Raw genomic sequence first — 24031 nt, forward strand, 5'->3', positions numbered from 1 at the left:
ATTTGAGTAATTACTTTTTGGTTATAGTTCATTATTTTATGAAGAAAAACAGTCAAATAATTAAAAAAAAATTAATAATATATATTTCGCATATATATGTCGATTAAAGAAATAAATATATACTACAAATATAAATAATAATAATAAGTAATAAATATGTAACAATATAACAAGTACACACCTGACCACCACGAGACATATAATCGGGATTTTCCGCTAGTGATCGGTACATTCCGGTGCTAAGCTAAGGGGGACGGACACACATACAAACAGATAGACACACATACAAATGCCCTTCAGTAGGGTAGGATAATTACTACACCCACAAAAAAAGATTTCGGTATGTATTTATGTAATTAAAAGAAAGTTTAAAACAAAAAAATTTATCTGTTACAGGATATTATTACTCGTAGTTTATCTAATTCTTTAATCTTATATCTTACATTTTTTCACGGCCAAGTTTTATTTAAAATATATATATAGATATACTAATTTACGTTTTTTATTTTCTAATAATATTTAGCCTACTAGTAACATTAGGTACTTATTTAGAATTTCACAGCCAAAAGTTTTCACCTTTTTTCCTTTTCACGAATCGAGTGATCTGAAGAATGCGGATTTTAAAATAGTCGGTCTTCATCTTAAAAATAGTAGTTTTCAGTCCTTACAGGTAAAATGTATTTCGCCTGGTTTATAGTGTTACCCGACAAACACCAATAGGAAGTGACCGTACTTCGTTTCTCTTAATTTTTATTTAATTTTGTTTTTTTTCCAAGTAACGGGAGATAGGTACAGCCAGTCGCGTTGCCACTGTCACTTGTGGCAACAAGTGACAGTGGCTATATGATTGAGCTGTCGCACCCATTAAAAAATCTAAATTCACGGTTTTTTGAAATTTGTTTGAAGAGTATTTACAAACCCAAATCGGATGAATATCTCGTTAAGTATAGTCAGAAACGGGGAAAATGTTTAATTATTTTTAAAAAAATTTTACTTTTCTTCACCCCTTTCAAGGTCAAATTTCGAGTATTCTAGTAATTGGTTTTAAGATATTAACATGAAGATTACACGTAAAAATTCAATTTATATCTCATACAATTAACAAATAAATTTATACACTAACTCCAAATTCGTGGGTAATTTGCTGATGTAATCTAGGCTCACTTTTTAAAGATTAAGGTATGTCAGAAAGGGAAAAACCGGATTGTATTTCTTGTTTTAAATTTTTTTATGGTAGTGTTTCGTTATTTGAAAATTTCTTTAAATTGTTATTTTATAAACTTTATAGATATGATTATAAGTTAATCGTTTTAAGTGAGATAGAATGTTTGATTAAGATATTAATAAATAAATGTTTTAATTATAGTAGCTATTCGTAATTAAACATTTTGAAATATATCTCAGTTTCTTGGTAAACACTGTACTTAAAAATAATTTAATCTTACCGGTGAAAGTGACAATGAAACGAGAATTGTTTAGTAAAATATCATGTAATAGAAAGGTATTAAAGCTGGAATTTTATTTTATTACTTCTTCGTAAATCGTGGTTAACTTTAGTTACTTTACTCGGACTATACTTTACTATAGTATACTGTAACATAAAACGTTGTGTGATTGATAAAGGTAAAACATGCAGCGGCATGCTGCAATGCGAGGCAAAAGCAAAGCGAACCGAAGCTACAGGCGCACATATGTGCGCCAATATATACGTTGTATATATTCTACGATGAATAGTACAGCTTCAGTTAAACTATCTAACCATACCGTTTCTATATATACGTGTATATTTATACACATTCAACTAATAACAGTTAAGAACCGACCAATACTGATCGAGGTAAGTCGATTGGATAAAGCGTCGATTCTCTTAGTCGACCGACTTGTTTGCCCTAAAGGATGAGAGTTCACGAAACATTCATTGCAAACCTTCAATAAATCGTATATATATATATATATATATATATATATGTACGCAGATACACTCTTTATATAGGACTATATAGCTTAACTCTTTTAAAATAATATACAAATCCCTCTACCTCTCACAGCTGTCTTTTTATCTCCTACTTTTTTTTCATAAGCAATGTCTTCAATGCTATCCCTTAAGAGATATTGTTTTTAATGAGACCAGCTGTCGATTATACAAATCTTTGTTTATAATTCTTTTTTTTATTAGCTTTTCCTTCTACTCATTTTGTTTTATTATTATTTTTTGTTTTATTTCAGTATATTAATTATTTTGCACACTCATCACACATGTACAGGGTGTTTCTAAAACGGTGGGCTGGCTATACTTTTTCGAATTCTACTTGTAAAACTTAACAAAAAATATCCTTAGGAAAATGGCAATTTCCCCTTCGATTCCCTCTGTCAGCCGTTTTGTTATTTTTATATAAACATTTATATCTCAAGTTCGGATAGACGAATCAAATTAATATTTGGTAAGCGTCATGGTAATAAAGTTTTTTTAAATTAGCAAAAAATCAGGACTTAAATACCTTCGAAAATTAGAAAATGGCGGCAATTTTTATTTTTCAATCCGTTATATCTCCATAAATATTAGTTTTATCAAAATTTATGTTATTTGCTAAAATATAAATATTTTGAAGAAAATTAAATGTTATTTTTTTTAAATCGGTTAACAAATAGTCGAAAATTGATGTTGTAATTTTGATGTTGGTCTGTTATTGTCAGAAAATTATTATTTAATTTGATATTAATTTACAATACTAGAATTAACAATAAATAAAAACAATCGAATTGAGCGTAAAGTGGAGGACATGAAAACAGACACAAAATTACATAAATTTTCTGCCATAACTCAGCTATTTGTTAACCGATTTTAAAAACTAAAATGTAATTTTGTTCAAAATAAGAGACTTAATATTTTAGCAAATAACATAAATTTTGATAAAATTTATATTCATGGAGATAAATGGATTGAAAAATAAAAATGGCTTCCATTTTGTAATTTGCGAAGGTATTTAAATTTAAGTCATGATTTTTTGCTAATTTTAGAACTTTATTACCAGGACGCTTACTAAATATTAATATGATTCGTCTATCCGAACTTGAGATATAAAGTTTTATATAAAAATAACAAAATGGTGGACAGTGGGAGAACGAAGGAGAAATTGCCATTTTTCCTAAGGATATTTTTTGTTTAGTTTTATGTGATCCTAAAGAAAGAAAGAAAAGTTGAGTTTCATTTAGTCAATAAACTAACTGAGCCGTGCCAAATGGAAATACGATGATGGTTGTTACGCATGGGCTGTATATAAACATGCCACTGCGCATGTTATTAACCAGTCATTTCAAGCAATATTGAAATATCTATTTTATAAAGAAGAAAGGTTTGTTTATATGTTAGCAGAAAATCTCAAGAACCGCTAAACTAATCGCTACCAAATTTTAACAGAACCTTCATTATGTAATCCGGAGTCTCATAGGCTATATTAAGATACAAATTATTTATTAAAAGAAGTAAATAATAAATAATCCGTTACCGTACTCGCATTTCTCGTTCGTGCCGCTTGGCGAGCTGCTGCTAAGATTTTTTCTATACAACTATTTTCAATAGAAGTCTTATTGAAATTGAAGACGAGGTTGTAATTCTTGGTGAAAAGTATTTATTTGATTTCGATTTACCTACATCAATTTGTAATGAACAAAATAATGAAAACCCCTTTGATAACAATGCTCCAAAAGTCTTTTAATATCAATTAACTTCAAAATAAATATTAGCCTATCTAACTTGGTACCAGATCAGCATCAAGGATATGATTCCTTCACTCACAATATCCTTAGTGATAGGAAAAAAGTATTTTTTTCTTAGGTGTACTTGGAGGCACTCGGAAAACCTTTCTATTTATCTTATGTTATGCATATTTTCTATGGACAGGTAGCATATTTAAAGTATAAAACGCATATTTACTGTGTAAATTACAGATATTACTCATATTTACTGTTTTTTTTTTTAAATTGATATTTATTAATATATCGCTTTACTTTGCCGACCTCCGTAGCGGAATGGTTACTCCTCCACCTTTCATTCGATAGGTCCCCGGTTCATTCAATGAACCGGGGACTTGAATATTCATTCAATTTTACAAACCTATTATTTACTATTTTTTTCAATCTTACTATTTTTTCATTTATTTAGTTTGAAAATTGTTTAATTATACTTAAAAAAAACTTGAAATTAACAATTTTCGTCTGTAATTTTAAAAAAAAAAATACTCCTTTACATTAGTTAACTGTTAATAAACCTACCATTATGTGATATTTAAATATCTATAAATTTATTATAATATTTAAATTTTACAGGTATATTCAGACTATAAAACTATTCAGATAAAAAATTCTAACCAGACATTAGATTTAGTGAGATTAGAATTTAAAATATTCGTTTTTTTTTTGTTGATTATTCACAAAATTCTATTTGTTATCAGAGACGTCATTAAAATAATTTCTGTATAGATTTTATATCGTTTTATATAATGATTGTCATTGAAATTCTAAAATATATTCGTGTTTTGTATTTTAGTATATTAATTTTTTTAAAACTATGGTTGTAAGAATAAATCTATATTAACAAATTCTATTCCATGAGATAAATTAAAGAAAACGAAAGAAATTTGTAGGTGTGGATTGAAATTCCAAACTAGTATCAAATACTTTTGATATAAATTACATGAATAAAACAACGATGATAGCAAGAAAAGTTGAGTGGCCAATGCCCAGCCCAGTGAACCGTGTACGCAGAATTGTATAACACAGTACAATGAACAACACAAAAAATAAATAAAATGATTCAAATAACGCAGGTCTTCTCATCTATCTACACGGATGTTAAAACAGTTAAATCGACAATCTATCTACAAATACTAAAGCAGGAGAAGATATATATATATATATACATATAAAAACAAAGAGAATACAAATCATTGAACAATTCCCTGTACTTTAGCGCCCCCTTTATAAGTTAGTCTAGTCTTTTTTTACCTTAGAACCTTCGCTATTGTTCTAAGTCCGGTTTCAAACAACTTAAACCTGTCTGCAACGCCCTCAAAATAACAATAACTGTTATTAAGTATGTAATATTATTAATATTATGTATATTTTTTAAAGCTGTTTTTTATATTACGATTTTTTAAATTAATATAGAAGGTAAGAATTGTTTGATATAATATAATAGTCTTAATTATTTCAAAGTAGTAATTCAAAATTACCAATAAGTTGGTAATTTTTTTCCTCTTTTACTACGCATCATTGTGAATTGAGACTACGTTTCCCCGACATATGTTTTTTTCAGTGGTTAATTCACCGCATACGAGTAAGCGCAAAACTTGTGCGTGGGATTATGGATTGAAGATTTTATAATTAATTAATAATTTATAAAATGCCATATCTGGCCGAGATTCGAAGTAAGAATTTTCCTAATGGAAGACAGATTATTCCTTCATAAAGACTGGCAAACTTATAGCCTGATATTTATTTTTAATAATATTGAATATAGAACGTTAACCATAATAATTAAAAATGCTAGAAGATATTTTTAAAAATTTGATCTTTATTATTTATGTGTGGAAAATCATTTTAAAATTTTATATAATTTTTATTAAAACGTTTCTTTGTTTTCTGGGTAATTAAGGTTATAATGACGGTTGTATTTTTATTTCATATTTATCTCAAACAAATATTAATACAGTAAATTCTGGTAGGGAAAGTTGGTTAACCGAAATATTATAACTATTGTTCTTTTTAATTGGCATAAAATAGCAAATTAACCAATCACTCTTATGTACTAATTCATTTGGGTTCATTGGTGCTATTATAAGCTTATTATTAGACAGTATTGTTTTAAAATAAATAAATGAGTAAATGTTAGACTTTTTTATTAGAATGTTACATATAGTGATTTTTTTTTACGTACCCGTGTAGAGAATTTTCGGATAAAAAATATTGATTTGTTGATGATTTCGAAACGCGATCAGGAGAATTGCAAATCAGCATACTTACGGTTTGGTAGATGTCAGAGAAATGAGTTTTAACTGTAATTTTGTATTAAAACCGGAAATTTTTTGGCGAATTCAGATTATTTTTCTTTCAATTTGATCGAAATATTTTTTGTGGAAGATTTAACCTAAATAATGAGTTTGAAGACCCGATTATAAATAATTATGTAAATTTTGGAATTCGGATGGTCATACCTATTCTTTAATACACTTTAAATATACTAAAGAAAGATGTACACTTTCAATATACTAAATTAAAACTAAGTAAAAAAAAAACAAAAACAAATGACATATTTTTTTTCTATTAACTTAGCAAAAACAATTCTTTTGTTTTTATATTTGTCTATATTTCCCTCTGTACTAATATCTCAAAGACAAAACTATAAAAACCGTTTACCACCAAGAGTACAGAATTGAATAATGCTTAACTTACGCTTATTATTTTTTAATAGCGCTTTTGAGGTTTTTCCTCAACAGTTAAACTTTTCTTTTTTTTCTCAAGTCGCATATTAAATTCAAACTTTAAAATTACAACATGTATAAATATGTAGTCAAAATATTAAAAATGTAAAGTTAAAAAATTAAAACAAAATTATTATGTGGCTAGTCACACATACAGTACTGTACTCATTTATTTTTATATGTAAACTTTATATTTTCATTAAATACGATAAAAAACGTAGATTTGAGTGTTTTCTGTTTTCCCCCAAAATGTGTTTTTTTTAATGTTACGTATTCATCATATTTGCTCATAATTATATACTTATAATCATAAATATAATAATCTAACCAAACTTAACCTACCCTCGCTTCGCTCGCTAGTCAAAGTTAGTGAGCGTAGGTTAAGATTGGCTGGATTATATTTATAATTTATCTGGAAATACCTTATAATTACAACATGAGCTACGTAAAAAAAACCTGTGTGGGAGAAAACAGAAAAGTACCGACATTTTTATTCTATGAAATGAAAACCATATATTTTTTCTGGGCAACAAACACCAAGAAACAAAGGAATAGTTTTGAAAATAAACGGTGTAATTAATTAATTCTTGTAAACAATTAAATTTAAACCGCAATAGTAACTAATGTTATTTTTTTTAAACATTTTTTAATATATAGTTGTTAAATTCAACAATAATTTGATGTACATCTGTTTGAAGTTATTTAAAAAGAGAAATTTTATTAGTTAATTTAAAACATAAAACCCATTTAGTAAACTTACTTACTTTATGTAACAGAATCATAAAAATAGTTAATAGTTTTTTATTTCTATTTTTTAAGTGTTTTTAAGTAATTACCAAAAAGGTGTTTTAAAATTAAATTATGCTGTGGATTAAATTAAGAAAAGGGAGTAACTGTTTAAAAAATTAACAAAGAAAAAACAACAGACATAAAAATTATAAAGAAAAAGATATTACTACGGTTGTTTGTTAAAGAAGCTACTAAACAAAAGATACTTTAACATAAAACAGGATAAAAAATAACGACGACTTTATGTCTCATATTATAACCTAACTGGTAAAAAGAGGCTAGAAAAAGAAACGACAACTATCCGAATAACTTGTTTTACCATTTTTTTTTATTTTTTTATTTAAGAGAAACAGGAATAGTTGAAAAAAAGAAGGCTTTGTTTTAAACCAGTTACCGGCTCTCTTGTCAGTATATTTGGACGATAGCATTTAAGAAATATTTCTTATAACAGTAGCCCTTTTATCAATAGCAAAAACTTAATTTTTTTATGCTTTTAACATTTAAGTGGTCGAAAAAAGTATGTTAAGGAAATAAATAAATGAAAAAAAAAACATGTTGGTGTGAATGACTTACAATAATAATAATAATAATAATATTGAAAGTATCATCATATCATCAATACAACTTTCAGGTATGCTGTACGAGGTAATTCATTTTAATTACAAATTTAGTGGTTAACCACATTTTCATTAAAATACAATTACTGAATTTTATTGTAAACGTGATGAGGTAATATTAAACTAAAATAATATTGTATTACAGTTGTATATTTCCTTGACATGTCTACCAACTTAATAAAACAGTAAATTGTACTTAAAAAGATAATTTTATTTTTATTTAAGATAAATACAAAGATATTTACAGTATTTTTTTTTGTTGTAAATATACATAAAACATCTATCAGACATTTATGTTATTATATTAAACATAAGTTTTTGAATTAAAAACATTTCTCCCCTGTTGATAAAAAAAAATTGTAAATCATAAAATTGGTTGTATTGGTAGTATTCAATATTTTTTTAATATTTATATTTTTACTTATATTAAAAAATAGCGGATCGGGAATACTTCGCTACTGTGAAATTCGAGTGTATGAATTAAATAATAAATTTTGTATTGTATTTGATAAATTATATTACGACAATACAATTTTAATTGTATTTCAATTAAATAAATCAAAATTCATGCAGTGCTCTAGGATGTACTATTTTTTTGGTGTTTCCACTAAATTTAATGTCGTATATATCGAGAGGTATGGTCTTTATCGATTGTCATTATCTATATCGATCGTTGTCTATGTTAATATCGACTTCCTCAGACAGTTATTATATGATGAAAAAAAATTATATTATTAAATATTATGGAACTAATAACACTTAACACTCTCGGGACAAATAATAAATTGTAAAAAATTTCAGCTAAATTTGTTAAGTAGTTTTTGAGTTATTAGGGCACACAAAACGAAGATTGTCTTTTATATATAATTTTAATTAACTATATATATATATATATATGTGTGTGTGTGTGTGTGTGTGTGTGTGTGTGTGTGTGTGTGTGTGTGTGTGTGTGTGTGTGTGTGTGTGTGTACGCGCGCGCACGTAAATAAAATGTCTACATACAATGGAAATATCTGGGTAGTGGGAATTTAGTTTTAGAGTTTCTGTGGTAATTCAGAGTTCGGCAGAATTACCTAATTTAGAATACCAGATGGTCCAGTTTTGAATGTATGGAATTGTTTTTTTGTATTCATAAAAAATGAGGGTATACAGGATTTCCTGGAAAACGAAGATCAAAAAAAGTATTACTGCTTTTTTTAACGGAAAAAGCTTGTATATTATATTAATTAAATTTATTTTCGCCTCTTCCTACTATTCTGCTTATTATTATGTTTGGGTTACTTCCAATCATCTGATCTGAGATAAACATTTCGTTTCTTAATCATATAACATAGTTTTTTTTTTATGAGAGATCAGCTTTACTATATGGGTGTTATATGTTGGAGCTGTCGTCACCTTCAATATTTTTAATTATCCTGTTTTAAAAAGAATTATACTCGTTCAGCAAAACTGAATAAAATGAAGTAACTATGAAAGATGTCGCCCTGACGGAGCCCCCTTTACTATAAATCTAAATTAAAGAATATATAATGAATTAAACATAAAAATTTTATTAACAGAAATAATAGTTTAATATAAAAATAATAACTAATAAAAAGTTTTTTATTAATAAAATTGTTTAGATTTAATTTTCTAAGCGTTTGACACCGTTGGTATTATTAATATACTTTGTATAAAATAATATTTCCACTTCTGTAATAGTCGTAATAGAATTAGACTAATAAAATAATAGTCGTAATCATCTTACGGACATGACGTTACATTTTTATTAACGTATAACTTATTTTATTAATTGACAGTCAACTATTATGAATGTAAAAATTTTAACTTCAATGCAATTATAATTATACATAAAAAAATTATATACATGAATATTAAATTAATAACTTCAAATAATCCCTGATGATGGAGAAAGCGCTTGGATACTTATATTAAAAATTTTTGGTAAGTGGAGATATTATTTTATAAAAAAAAATTTTACTTAGTTATTTTCGCACAAGTCTAAAATGGAGTGATTCTTTATTATTATTATTATTATACCTTTTTTTGTTATTATTTATTCGCTATTGCTAGATTTGATTATATGTATAGATTAAATGAAGACAATTTAAAGTTTGATAAAACATTAATAAAATAAACATTACGGAATTTCACAAAATTTAACCTTTCCCTTTTACCCTTTCTCCCCATTTTCATTTTTACCACATTCCCTTCCCTTTCTCCCATTCCTCTTCCCTTCCCATCGTTTCACCCTTTCCTTTCCCGTCCCTTCTCTTTCCTTTATTTCCCTTTCTCCTTCCTGTTTACCCCTTTTCTTTTTTTCCCTTTTCATTTTTCTTTTCCCCGTTTTCCCCTTATTAATTTTTATATTTTTCCTTTCTCCCTTTTCCCAGCGCGTAAATCAGTCCAGTAGTTTTTTAGACTTTAGCGGACACATATCGGAAACATTAAAATGGAATCGTAAAATATTTAGTATAGCGTGTTTTGCTTTTAAGTCAAACAGATACCGCTGTTTTTTTAAAAAAAAACATGTTTTTACCTGTCACAGGTGTGACAGCTTAGGTATGTAAATAGTAGGTATATACACGAGCTATTCGAATGCAATGTTTTGTCAACATTTGAAAGTAATCGATGAAGAAGTTTCGGAGATTTAAGATTTTGAACAAATGAACATTTACATTTTTATTTACATAGATATATATAAACTTAATACAGTTTTATCTATAAAAGTTTTATTACACAATTGTTTGGATGTACAGTAATTTTTTTAAAGTGATCTCAGTCGTAGCAGATATTTTCATATTTTTACATCACTTCGTATAATTAAATCAAAGCATCATTGACAACTTAACTTAAAAATTGTTTTTTTTTTTGTTTTTTTCAGTTTTTCAAAACTAAACGGTATATTTCTTTTAATAACGTCCTACGTTTTTTTTGAATTGGCAAATTTGAAGCTGTTTTTATGCTTTTTATTTATATATTTTCTTTTTTGTTTCAGGTTATAGAGGGAAAAACTGTGAAGAAAATATCGACGATTGTCCTGGTAATCTTTGTCAAAATGGTGCAACTTGTATCGATGATATAAATAGGTATTCTTGTCAGTGTCCGCCAACGTACACCGGTGAATTATGCGAGCAAGACGTCGATGAATGTTCGTTAAGACCGAGCGTTTGTCATAACGGCGCTACATGTACCAATTCTGTCGGTGGATTTTCTTGTATCTGTGTTAACGGATGGACAGGACCCGATTGTTCTATGAATATTGACGATTGTGCTGGCGCTGCATGTTTCAACGGTGCTACTTGTATCGATCGCGTCGGTTCGTTTTATTGCCAATGTACTACTGGAAAAACTGGTACGTATAGCTTTTTTTTAATAATAATTAATATCATTGTTGTTTATAAATGCTGCATTTTATTATTATACGAGGAAGATCGACTTAGATAAAACGAAATAAGTTGATAGTATAAAATTAATCAAGGAACTTAACGCGGACTAGTTGAGGCACATAGTGTAGAATTAATGTCAATTGATTTGTCTGTATTGAAAATTTATGCGTTTCAATCATCTATACTGCCTTTTTAAAACGAATCATTATTTAGAAATGAAACCTTTCCCTTTTTTTTTTAAAAAAAAAAGTTATATTAAAATGTCTGTTACAGTTAAAAATTAATTTTACAGTTTTCTGATATGCCATCCTTTTTTTAAATAAAATTCCTACTGCTGTCGAAATATTTACTGAAGCGACTTAAGATTTAATGAGGTTAAAATAAAAAAGAATAAGTATTTTTATATATAAAAATAATTGTATATTTTATAGGATTGTTTTGTTGAAGTTATAAATTTCATTTGCCAGAAACAAAAATATGAAAATTCTTAATGTAGTTATAAGTGACGAGTTCCGTTCTCTTTATAAAAATTGTTAATAAAATTATATAAAATATAACGGGCATATATTTATTATGTTTATTTTTTTAACTTTTAGAAAAAAGAAATCATATTCAGGTGCCTTCTTTCGTTTACCAGACTGTAGTTTCTCAGTATAAGGTTAGCGAAGTTAACGAATATCACTTTATATATAAGCAGTTGTATTATAATAAAACAAACTAAATTGTATAGATTAATGGATGATGAATTGAAAAAAGAGCTTGCGAATTAAATGAGGCACTATATTTGTTTCTATCGTAAAATCATAAAACTAATTTCCTCTTCACTTTAAAATTAATCGCAGTGTTACATTCATATTTCCGTTTTGGGCATTCTGAAGTATTTGTTGACTTATTATAATGATTTTTACTTTTTTTTTCTGCAATAAAATTGTTTGGTATGATTTTGCTTCGTCGTGATGTTAGTCTATTAAAAAAAAATTATTTGAAAGATTAATATATATTTTTATTGATTTTTTTCCCAAGAATCTAAATGTAAATTTTTTTTATATAAATTTTTCTTTTTTCGGATAATACCTTTTCCTTTATTTAAAAAAAATAAGAAAAATATTAAATCCTTTGAAATATATTTTTAAATAAAAAAAACAAAAGGAAATACATTTCATTATCTTAATTATGTCGAAACACGCTACCACACAGTCTTCACTAGAAATATTTTTAAAATCTACATTAAAATAAACATAGGAAAGCATTGAAATAGTTATAAAAAAAGAAAGTATACTGTAATTTAATTAATTCTTTAATTGAATAATAGAAGAGTGATGTAATAAAAATTAAAAAAAACTACGAAGAAACTAGGAATAAAATTATCAATTCAATAAAGAAATCAACTTAATTTAGGTTGAATTAGACGACAAAATAAGATAACGTATAAAACAGAAAATGGAATAAAATGGACGCTTTTAATCTTAAGAATATATAAGAGATGCACGAATAGATATAATGTTTAGAAATGATACTTTTAATGGTAATAAATAAAAAAGGAATAAAAAAAATAAGCCTGATGTAATTAACTTCAATTTAGTTGTTTAGTCCTAATAGTAAATAAGTAAATAGTTATCTTCTTCATCAAATTTCTCGTTAACGCCAATCAAGAATTAAATACACTAATTAACGTCTTAATTAAGTAACTTATAAAGTTAAACGTCAATTCAGTTTATGTATAGCACTGATACTAATAATAGTAATATTTTTATAATTACGTTGATTTTTATAATATAAATTTTTATAATTATTATCGAGTTATAAATTAATCATGAACTATGTAAGACGATAGAATTTTAACGAGAAGACGGATTGAGGGTTGGAAAGGAAACAAGACATACGGAAAGTAAGAAATACCGGTAGCGACGTAAGTCTGGGTCAGTGAAACATCATATGGTGGATACATCATCTTGAGACAATCCTTTTTAAATCAGGACAAACAGGTGTAGATGTCTGCTATACAAAAATTAACATAATGATGTGTTTAGAAAATTTAGACAAATAATATCATGTCTAAATTGGGCTATTATATTTGCATGTATTCAATATCCTCTTTAATTGTCATTATTATTAGAATTTTTGATATCACGTTTTCAAATTGCCAATCAACTTAACTAACTGTTGAGAAAATAAACATTATTCAGTACAATTGAAATTTCAAATTTCAGGTCTCGCAGGCACAAGTTTTTTAATAAATTATAGATTGGTAAAAATCTATGAGCAGATATGTTTTCTTTTGTTTACGTAAAGATTTTTATTTTGTTACTGAAAAAATAAAAGACTTTTATTTCAACAATTTTTTGGTATTTTTGAGTTTTTTATTTTATTCAGATATATGTTCAACTTCCCTTGGACCAGTATTTTTTATTGAATATCAAAAATTTAACATAAAACATAAGATCAATAGAAATGTCGTTTTTATGGTCGTGATAACTTTAATTTTCTTCTGGCAGTTCTAACGATCGATCATTCAAGGACAGATGTATTTATGTATTTAATACGTTTACATGTAATCAGTACTTAGAACAGTACTCTAGTACTTAATCAGTACTGTAGATTCTGAACAGGAAACATCCTTTTTGATGCTTAGGTAAAGATGATTTTTAAAATTGTTACAGTATGAGTAGTAAGGAGTACACATAGGTGGAAATAATAATGTTTCTCTGAGAATTTATGCCTAGATAAAACAGAAAACCATTTATGAAGGCTAAATTCTAAATATATGGAGTTCTCTGAATCCTTATAAATTTTCATATAAATATGGAAAATAATCTGAACTTTGAGCAAAATAATTAAATTATCAGAGGAAATTTTGAAAGTTCCTTAGAGTAAAAGAACCATTAAATTATTATGGAGGTCTTTGAAGGTTTAATTAAGAATTAGATGAAAATAAAAGAGAAATGGCAATATTTAACAATTTTACTGTTGAATCTTCTTTTTTTTTACAAATATAATTCAATTATATTTAAAGAAAATTCTAATTTTTTGAATGAATCGTTTCTTACATACAATTATCGTTTATTTTTTAATGTTGGTTCTTCAGGAATTTTATTCAGAAGTACTGGTCTTGTTACTTCCTTGTACGAAGTAAAGGAAGTATCGTGATCACGAAAAATGTCAGTTTTCAGATTTCAACGGAAATATCATTTTTGACCATCTCTGAATCCATTTTAACTATTTTCGGCGTGCCGTTTGTACGTACATATGTATATATCTCGCATAACTCAAAAACGAGGAGCCGTAGTAGGATGTTGAAATTTTGGATTTAGGACTATTATAATATCTAGTTTTGCACCTCCCTTTTGGATTACAATCGACTGAATCAAAAGTGTCCAAAAAAGCCCAAAATCCCCCCAAAAATAGGATTTTGGACTTTTTCTTAACTGCAGTAACAAATTTTCATTGAGAGTTTTTCAACAATATGTCATAAGTGATACATTTTCATTGGTTTTAGATTTATAACCAAGTTAAACTTTAATAAATGAAATATTGGATCTTAGAAGGGGAAGGAACATAGATTCGAATCAAGACTTTATTTTTAACTTTTTTTAGTTTTAATTTAAATATATTGACATATTAATAATTATTAACCTTTGATTGTAAAAAACGTTTTACGATCTATAATAATTCAATAACAATAAAAAAATAAAAATATGAAAAAATATTTGAAGCTATTAATGAAATAAAATTTCATGTACTTTTCATTTTTAAAAAAAAGTGTGTATATGTAATAGGCGTACAAGGAAGTCATGGGTGGCCACGTCAGATTTTGTTTTCCATAGTATAAATAATTTATTACTAATATACGCATTTTTTATTAAATCAGTTAATAAAAAAATAAAAAAAAAAAAAATTTTTCGCTTGGTTAATTTTTACTTGGTACAGATTATAAACGTAAACGATAAGTACAATGTATGCAGAATATTAATGAAGGATAGAAACCTTTAAATAACTTTTCAACTGTTAAACATTAAAAAAAATGAAATTAGCAAATGTTCTTATCTCGAAAACATCTATCTTTTGGTATGAGTCTAAACATCCGTGGGAGAAGCAGCTCAGATTATAAATGGAAAAGGTAGGATTCTGACACAATTTAAAGAACATTGAAAAACAAAAAAGTTTAAAATAAATGATTTCAGGCTATAACTCTAACAAGATCACGGCTATTTAATATTGTTCATTAGTAGTTTCAAAAGTGGCCTTTGGTACATGCTAAATAATGGTCTCGTACAAAAAAAAACTTTTTTTTTTGTATGAGCTAAATTACTAAGTTTTATTATTTTTTTTATGGACTTAAATTATTTTGAAATTATAGTAGCAGTATCTATATATATTCCCCCTCACTGAATTACTGGCGCGCGCGCTCGTGTTTCTATAGAGTTTATACCAAAATATATTTGAAGTTTTTTTTTTAGTAGAATCCTGGCTGGGAAAAGTCATTATTTACTCCTCTTCATAACACGTAAATGATAGATCTTTATATAAATTGCACGACATTACATGTTTTCTAAATTTTAACACTGTTAAAAGTACTCTCTACATAATTGTACTAAAATAATTAATAAAACGAAACATTTCATATAAATTTTAAGGAAATAAACTGACAAACGTAATCTCAGATACTTGCTGGAACCTCGTCAAAGAGAAAATAATTTTTCTTTAGATAAACACGTTATGAAGCAGTATAAGTACCATACATCGGTAGTTAAATATATACTTCTTTCTGTATAAAACATATCCGAGCGAGATCTTTCGAAAATTTATAAAATTACAACGGGGTAAATTATGATTAGATCAGACGGAATCCGAGAAAATGAAATTGTAGAGCTTTCAGTAATACAGAGGTGTAGTATTCTAGAATCACTAAATTGATTTTGAATAAAACCAAATTTAGAAACTGGTAGACTGGAACATGTAAAACTACCTATGGGTCTCGATTAAAAATTTATCTTTATCAATTTAAATAAAATCCACTATACAGTTTTATTGAAATGTGTTGAATTTAGATTAACTTTTCTAGTCAGTTTTGTTTTTTAGTATTTTATTAAAAAAAGAAGAATCTTTTTGAACATTTCCTGAATAACAAAGTTATTTTCTGGTCCAGTAGTACCGGTTGTTAAAAAAGTTTTTTTTTATAAACAGGTTGCATTATAGAAAGAAGAAAGTTCAAAAAAGGTTACCAAATATCTATTCACCCGTTATAATTGGTAGATAAAGAAAGATACCGTGTTGTAAAAAAAAAAAAATTCAATATAAATTAACGGAACGGATAAAAATTATAGTAAGTTATACTGGGCGGGACATATTATTACAAAGGTTTTAGTAATTAATTAGTCCAAGACAGACAGGATAATCAAATCAGGGACGCGACTTCTAACCCGTAAAGGTCACACCGAACCGCACCTCACCGATTTGGTGGCGGCGGGTGGCACCTCTTGCCTCCATCCGGCAGCATATGGCCCGTGCCCCCTATATTTAAAAGACTTCTGCTCCTGACAAAGCCGTCGTTAAAGAAACACGACTCGACTCCAGTTGAAACTACATATACTAGAATTTATTATTATTACTATTACTACGTAATTCATTAAATTTTACTAGATACAATTAAAATCTCAATTAAACCGATGGCAATTAAATAAACATTTAATTGCTTCATTGAGAATGTTTAAAATAAAATATACGATAACTACGGATTGTTTTGCAAAATATAAAAACGATAAAACATTTAGTATAGTTTTTTTGCAACCGATAAGAAATAAAAATAAAGCTAATTTAATTATTTTAATTTATTACTTTAAATACTTACATGTACTTTTTACAAAATAAAATTTATCGTAAACTATAATTAATCAGTTTACATATTTCAGTGTTGTAAATGTCATTTTAGTATATATAATAACTAATACCGCTTAGCAATATGTGTTTTATGAATTCATTTATTTATGATTTTTTTTTTATTATGAAATTTTTTAAAAGTAAATAACATTATTAAAATGGTGATGTTTGTATTTTAATATTAATTAATTATATAATAGAAAATTCGGAAAAAATCAGATCATTTTATCATTTTTTTTCATTTATTTAAAATCTGGATGATTGGCTAAATGTCTCCGCGCTGTGCCATTTCTGATGTCGTGTCTTCTAGAAAAAATATAAATGAAAATTATAGACTATGAAATATTCTAAATGTATTTTAAACCCGAATTTTTCCACCTTATGTATTTTTACAAGCCGATAAGCCTGTTACAATTTCTATCAAAGGTATTTGAATGACTACTTCTTTTTAGGCTCTGGCCGATTATGGAGGAAGGGTGGAATATTTCTGACCATAAGTTCGGCTTATGATCTTACTTATGATCGGCTTATAGATCTTATGATCATAAGATCATATCTTATCTACTTATGATCTTATGATCGGCTTATAGATCTGGGTCATACAACAGTTGAATAATCACACAAGATTGTCAACTTTATCAGCAAATGCCTTTAAGAGATGTATTGCTTTTCTAGTCAGTTTTGTTTTTTAGTATTTCATTAAAAAAAGAATCTTTTTGAATATTTCCTGAATAACAAAGTTATTTCCTGGTCCAGTAGTACCGGTTGTTAAAAAACTATTTTTTTATGTCCAGCAGGCTTTGAAAAAGTCGACTTTCTGCATATTTCAACCGTATTACTTGATCCTACGCAGCAACCTGGAGGGACGGTTTTCCCAGGTGCAATCAAGACTTGTTTGTGTTCTTTGATACTGGATTGGATGTCCCTCAGGGCTCAGTTCTGGAGCCGGTTCTATAATTGTTTTCACTGCGGACCTCCCGATTTCAGTAGATATCACAGTTGCACGGTTTGCGGATGGCAATCCTGGCTGTGGATGCCGACTCTATCGTAGCTTCTACTTAATTACAAACTGTATTGGATCTAATTAACATGTGGATAGCTAGGTGGAAGATGAAGGTTAATCCGGCTAAGTTTACGCATATTACGTTTGTGATGAGGAGGTGTAACTGCCCGCGAGTTCAACTTAATGGCGTTATTATCCCGCATGATACCTAGGACTGCATCTGAATCCCCTTCTGACACCGAGTCATCTCCGTGTCAGAAGGGGATATGAATCAGGGAGAAAAGGACGCAGCTTAACATTAGGTTCAGAGAGATGTACTGGTTGCTAGGCAGAGGGTCGCAACCATCATTATCTAACAAGCAATTGCTTTACTCATGGTCCTGAAACCGATTTGGACTTACGAATTCCAACTGTGGGGTGCCACAAGCGAGAGTAACATCGAAGTCGTACAGCAATTCCAGAACAAACCATTAAGAAATATAACAGAAGCGCCGTGGTTTTCGAAAAACTGAAATATACGATTATCTGGGATTCCAACCGTTGGGTAGAAGATACGGCGATTCGGTAAAAGATACAGAATGAGGCTGAACAAAACCATATGAACTGCTTCCCGCTTAACCTCCTGGATAACAGCGAGGACGTTAGGCACCCCAAGCGACTGCATGTGTTAGATCTGTAGGTTTTCAAAGATTCGAAGTGAATTAGTTATCCTAGGGTGTTGTGCATCGTCAAAATTCTTCATTTCGTTGCCACATACTTCTGCTTCATTTTCTGAACTTTGGATTTTGATCAATGTTCTTTGCACTCATATTTTTATGATGTACTTATTTAAGTTTAGTATATTTATGTATAAGTATGTTCACAAATACAGTTAGTTCTTTGAGGAATTTCAATGAAAATCCCTCTCTGTACGTCATTTTTTTATGTTTATATTTAGTTATGGTTCCACCAATTAAAAATAAAAAATAATATTCCTATCAAGGCCTTATACAAATGTGTTGTTTAATTGCTAATATTAATAATGATTTACGATAACAGTAGTTTGTAAAGAAAAAAAAAACATAAAAACAGATAGGCATTCTTTTAAATTACTGTCGGTAATAATATTTTATCTTTACAGTTTAATTTGTTTTCAGAAATACTAAATAGAAATAAATTTGTGTATAGATTAAAACATATTGTAAAGATACCGGAAAAAGAACGCAATAAAAACATAAACATGTTATATTAAGAGTAAAGGTAACATTTGTGTTCATCAATAAATAATGTGGTTAAAAAAATTGATCCAATTTCTTTTAAAATAAATCGTTTCTTACTCTTCATATAGTTTAGTCCAGATTCTACCATTTTTTTAAATTAAGTTTAAGATTTTTTTAATTAAGAATTTAATTCTTCCTGAATAATATTAATGTATTATAAATATCCCATTTTTCTGTAAAAGATAATCAATGACGAAATTTATTATGTTATTTGCTATTGAGCACACATACGTACACGTATATACAAAACACAAGTTAGTATATACGTATACTAACACAAAAAAATAGTATAAATATTGATTATGTACAAATCTTAGCATTCAGTATATGTATGATTTAATATATAAATTTAAATTTTAACAGCATATTTTCTTTTTGTTCAACAACCAGTATATTTACAATCGGTTCCTTAACCTTTTCTGATCACGTAGCCATTAAACTGGCTATGTACAGCGTCAGTTTTAAAACGCTGTTACAAAATCATTTTATATGGTATCAAGTAGGTTATTTCGCTTTATATTCAAAGGGATCATTTTTATTACACAATTTGAACGAGGTTTATACGATGTAAAATGTTTTATTTAGACTAGAAAAAATATGACCATTTTTCTCTCAGAAATGTGCGTGTGACTTGTGTATTATAATTGCTATGAGGGTTACGGATTTGTTTATTATTTACAAAAATAGCTTATTATATTAGCAACATATCGATGTATCGAAACACATAATAAATTATGTTATACGGCACAAACAAAAAAAAGAAGGTTGTTGTGGTCATAAATATGTCACTTTTACTTTTACTTTACTTAATTTTAGACGAGGTCTAAAATACAGGTGTCCCATATAAAACGCAACCCGTCAATCACTCATCCATGAAATTTCAAAAGTCAAGCTTTTGCTCCCCTACTCGTTACTGAAATGGACTCGTCCAACATCTGAACTTCGCCGCGACGCAGTAGAACACTACCGATAGTAACAACAATGCAATCATAACGTTCAGTGTATTGCTAGAGACAAGATGGTGTTTTCGCTAGATGAACGTGTTTTCATTGTTGAGTCGTACTTCAGTACGAAATCAGTGGTTGCAGTGAAAGATTTGTTTCGCCATAAGTACCCAGATAAACCTGCTCCTAACAAAACATCAGTATTAAGGTTAGTCGCAAAATTTAGGGAGACTGGTTCTGTTAACAACAAGGAACACAAAAGATTGCGTTAGTGTTGAATACAGATACAGCCACTGAAATCAAAGACCGATTACTCGCCTCGCCAAATAAATCGATCAGACGTTTGTCTGCTGAAATTAATTTGTCTAAATCAACTGTTCATCGGGCGACCAAACAATTACAATTACGACCTTATCGCATTCAAACTGTTCATCGACTTCTTGAGCCCGACAAAGAAAAACGGCTACAATATTGTCAACGGTTCCATCGATTTCTGCGTGAGGGAATTAATGTTATGGATTCGTTATTTTTCACAGATGAAGCACGGTTTCATTTGGATGGCTACATAAACAGTCAAAACTGAAGAATTTGGAGTGCTGAAAATCCCCACGTTTATCACGAAAAACAATTACACCATTAATGCAGAACGATATCAGGATTTTATTTCAATTCATTGTACTCTTGGAAGAGGAAGACAGACACTGCTGGCTACAACATGATGGTGCGACATCGCACTACGCAGGTTCAATTTCTGATTTCGTTGAGGAATTCTTTGGTAATCGTGTTATCGGTCGAGGCTTGTGGCCACCAAGATCTCCAGATTTGACTGCGGCGGATTTTTTCTACGGGGTTACCTCAAAGAAAAAGCCTACAGCAACAAACCACGAACACCTGAACAATTGAAAGTCAATATTGAACAAGTTTTATTAAATATCCAGCCACAAACTTTGAAAAAAGTTGCAAGAAACGCTGTAAAAAGAATTGAAGCTTGTATTCAAGAAGATGACAGCCACGTCCAACATTCACTCTAAATGTAAGGTAATGGATGGTAATAATAAAAATTACATTTACATTTACACATGTCTTTTTATATTATTTCAATACCTACCAATGTAAGGTTGGGTTGCGTTTTATATGGGACATCCTGTATCTTTTCTGACAAAAGATATCGGTAAATATGAAACGCATAACGATTCGTAAAGAATAACAGTATACAGTAAAATTGTTTTTTGTCAATCTGAATAGCCTTTTAAGTGGTAGGAATTTTTATCAAACGTAGTTTTCTGAATCTACTTTCACTTATACTAACAAATGCGATTTATGACACGGGGTTTTCATCATATTTTGCCCAATTTTCAACCGATTTGCCTGAAAGTATTATTTTTAAAATCAGCAAACTCTATGTTTCATAAAGACAAAAAACTTTCGCTAATAAAAAAACGCGGTAGAAATGCGCAAAAAAAATCCTGCAATTAAGTTACGTAATCTCTGTACTGTTTCAATTTTTTTGTTGTTACAGGCATAAAAAATATCCAATCGTAACGGTTTTTTTTTGTCAGAATCTGTTAAATCTCTTTAATATACTGTAATTTTTTGAAATTTTTTCACAAGAGAGTAGCATAAGAATATGAAGGGAAGCAATCAGATACCAACATATTTTCGCGGAGCGCTAATCAACCGCGGATCATTGTGATGGGGAAAAGGTTAAGTGTAACCATAAGTAAGTCGCTTGACAAGAAGCATATGATAAAGGGTTCTTAAGGAACTCCCATAATAAGTAAATCATAGTAATAGTTATCAGTAATCTTAAAGTTCATTAGAAAAATATTTCTGCCAACACTTCATAGTCCACAAAAGCAAAACATTAATAAATGAAAAATGAAAATAATACGACTAGATTTGGCGTTGTCATTTATCAAACTGTCATGCAGTAGCCCCTAAGTCAAGCACATGGAGACGTTTCAACTTTCGGACGTCCCTGCTGTTATCAAGCAGATTGATTGCTAAGTGGTTGATGTGATTTTCAAGTCGTTGGTGGTACTTAACTTTGCGCTGTCTCACAACCTCACGAACAGTTGGAAGTCTAGATATTCTTGAATTTCATCATTCCGTGTGAACCATGCTGTCTCTGCAATTGCTCTCGTTTCTCTGCAATTGCTCTCGTTACTTTGTTTTGGGAGCGTTGTGTGATATCTATGTTACTATTACTTGCTGTTCCCCACAACTCCACGCCATAAGTCCAGATTGGTCGTAGGATAACCTTGTAATCAGTACTTATTGGATAACGTGAGGCGTTATTGGACAACGTGAGTTTCTTCGTCGCAGCCAATGCAGTTTCCTATACTTTGCGTTTAGTTGTTTTTTTTCGTCCTCACGTGACACTCCAGGTCAAACACCGATCTAGATGAAGTCCTAGGTACCGCACACTCTCCGTTTGTGGGATCAAGATACCATCCATATACACACTGGGACAGTCACCCTTTCGCATGGCGAATGCGACATGCTTTGATTTATCGTGATTTACTTTAATCTTTCATCTTTTATGCCATGCGCAGACAAGGTCTAATAACATTTGCAGCTAGGCCAGGGTCTTCGTTAACGGGAAGAATAACAGTGTCACGGGCAATTGTGGCGACGATGCAGTCTTCCAGGGCTGGAAGGTCCGCTGTGAGTATGGAATATAACACAGGACCTAGTACAAAGCCCTGAGGGAAAACCAACCTAATGTTAAAGAATTTCAGTAATTCATCATTACATCAAAAAATTCAAAATGCGTAACGACTTGTTTATCAACTTTCTCAGAGTTACTTGAAATTTTTTGAAAGAGTAATGTATGTTTTACTTAAATAAAAAAAATCAACTTTTTCCAACTTTAGCAAATTGCTGTCTGTAATAGAGGTTTATGTTGAGAATATAAACCGTACTAAACGAAGATTACAATATATAAATTAGTTAATTCAGAATGTTTAATTAACAAATTAAATGATTGGTATGGAACAGAAAGAAATGAAGTATATTAAAACGGTTGTGTGTCGGATTATTAAAAGAAAGTATACTGTGATTTTATAAATGTTGTGTTTCAAACTATTCTTCAAATTATTACTGTAAGTATGTATTACGCAAGTAATATTTTAAATGTGTACCCATAAATAATAGTTCAATGTAATATGACCGCAATTTAATCCGGCTTTGGCTGGTGTCATCATTTAAATTTCTGTATATAATTAATTAATTAAGATAATATGTTGGTATATATGAATCTGTTACAAAATTCGATTTAAAATTTAAATTTCTTATTCAGAAAACAGAAATTGACGCAGGTTAAAATAACGTCATTATTCTGCGCATCGGTACGCTTCTATCTTGAATTAAGATTTTTAACAGTGCAGAAGATTCATGTTATCTATCAGATGTATGTAATTATATAAAAAGACGGGGGATTAATGTCCACCAATGAACCTACCGGTAATATTTATGTGATAAGTGTATTACCGGCAGTAAGTAATATAAACTCGTATAATCCAACCGAGATATTTATCTTCACACAGTTAAAATATATTATATTTCATACAACTACTGCGTACAGCTATGTAATTTAATGTACGATTAGGTCTATATATGAAGTTTTACACAAATTATTTACTGTTATTATCAAAGCTTTTCGTTTTAAATTA

General features: G+C 28.8%; 1 protein-coding gene across 1 annotated transcript in view; it reads left to right on the forward strand.

Annotated features, from left to right (window-relative positions):
- N (neurogenic locus Notch protein) overlaps positions 1–24031 on the forward strand; it is a 486560-nt gene that overhangs the window by 368258 nt on the left and 94271 nt on the right. The window contains exon 6 of the mRNA XM_075372134.1: positions 10884–11240. Coding sequence (XP_075228249.1) covers positions 10884–11240 — 357 coding nt within the window. The remainder of the gene's footprint in view (positions 1–10883; positions 11241–24031) is intronic.

This window comes from Lycorma delicatula, chromosome 7, assembly GCF_047948215.1.
Source record: "Lycorma delicatula isolate Av1 chromosome 7, ASM4794821v1, whole genome shotgun sequence".
NCBI classification, from domain to species: domain Eukaryota; kingdom Metazoa; phylum Arthropoda; class Insecta; order Hemiptera; family Fulgoridae; genus Lycorma; species Lycorma delicatula.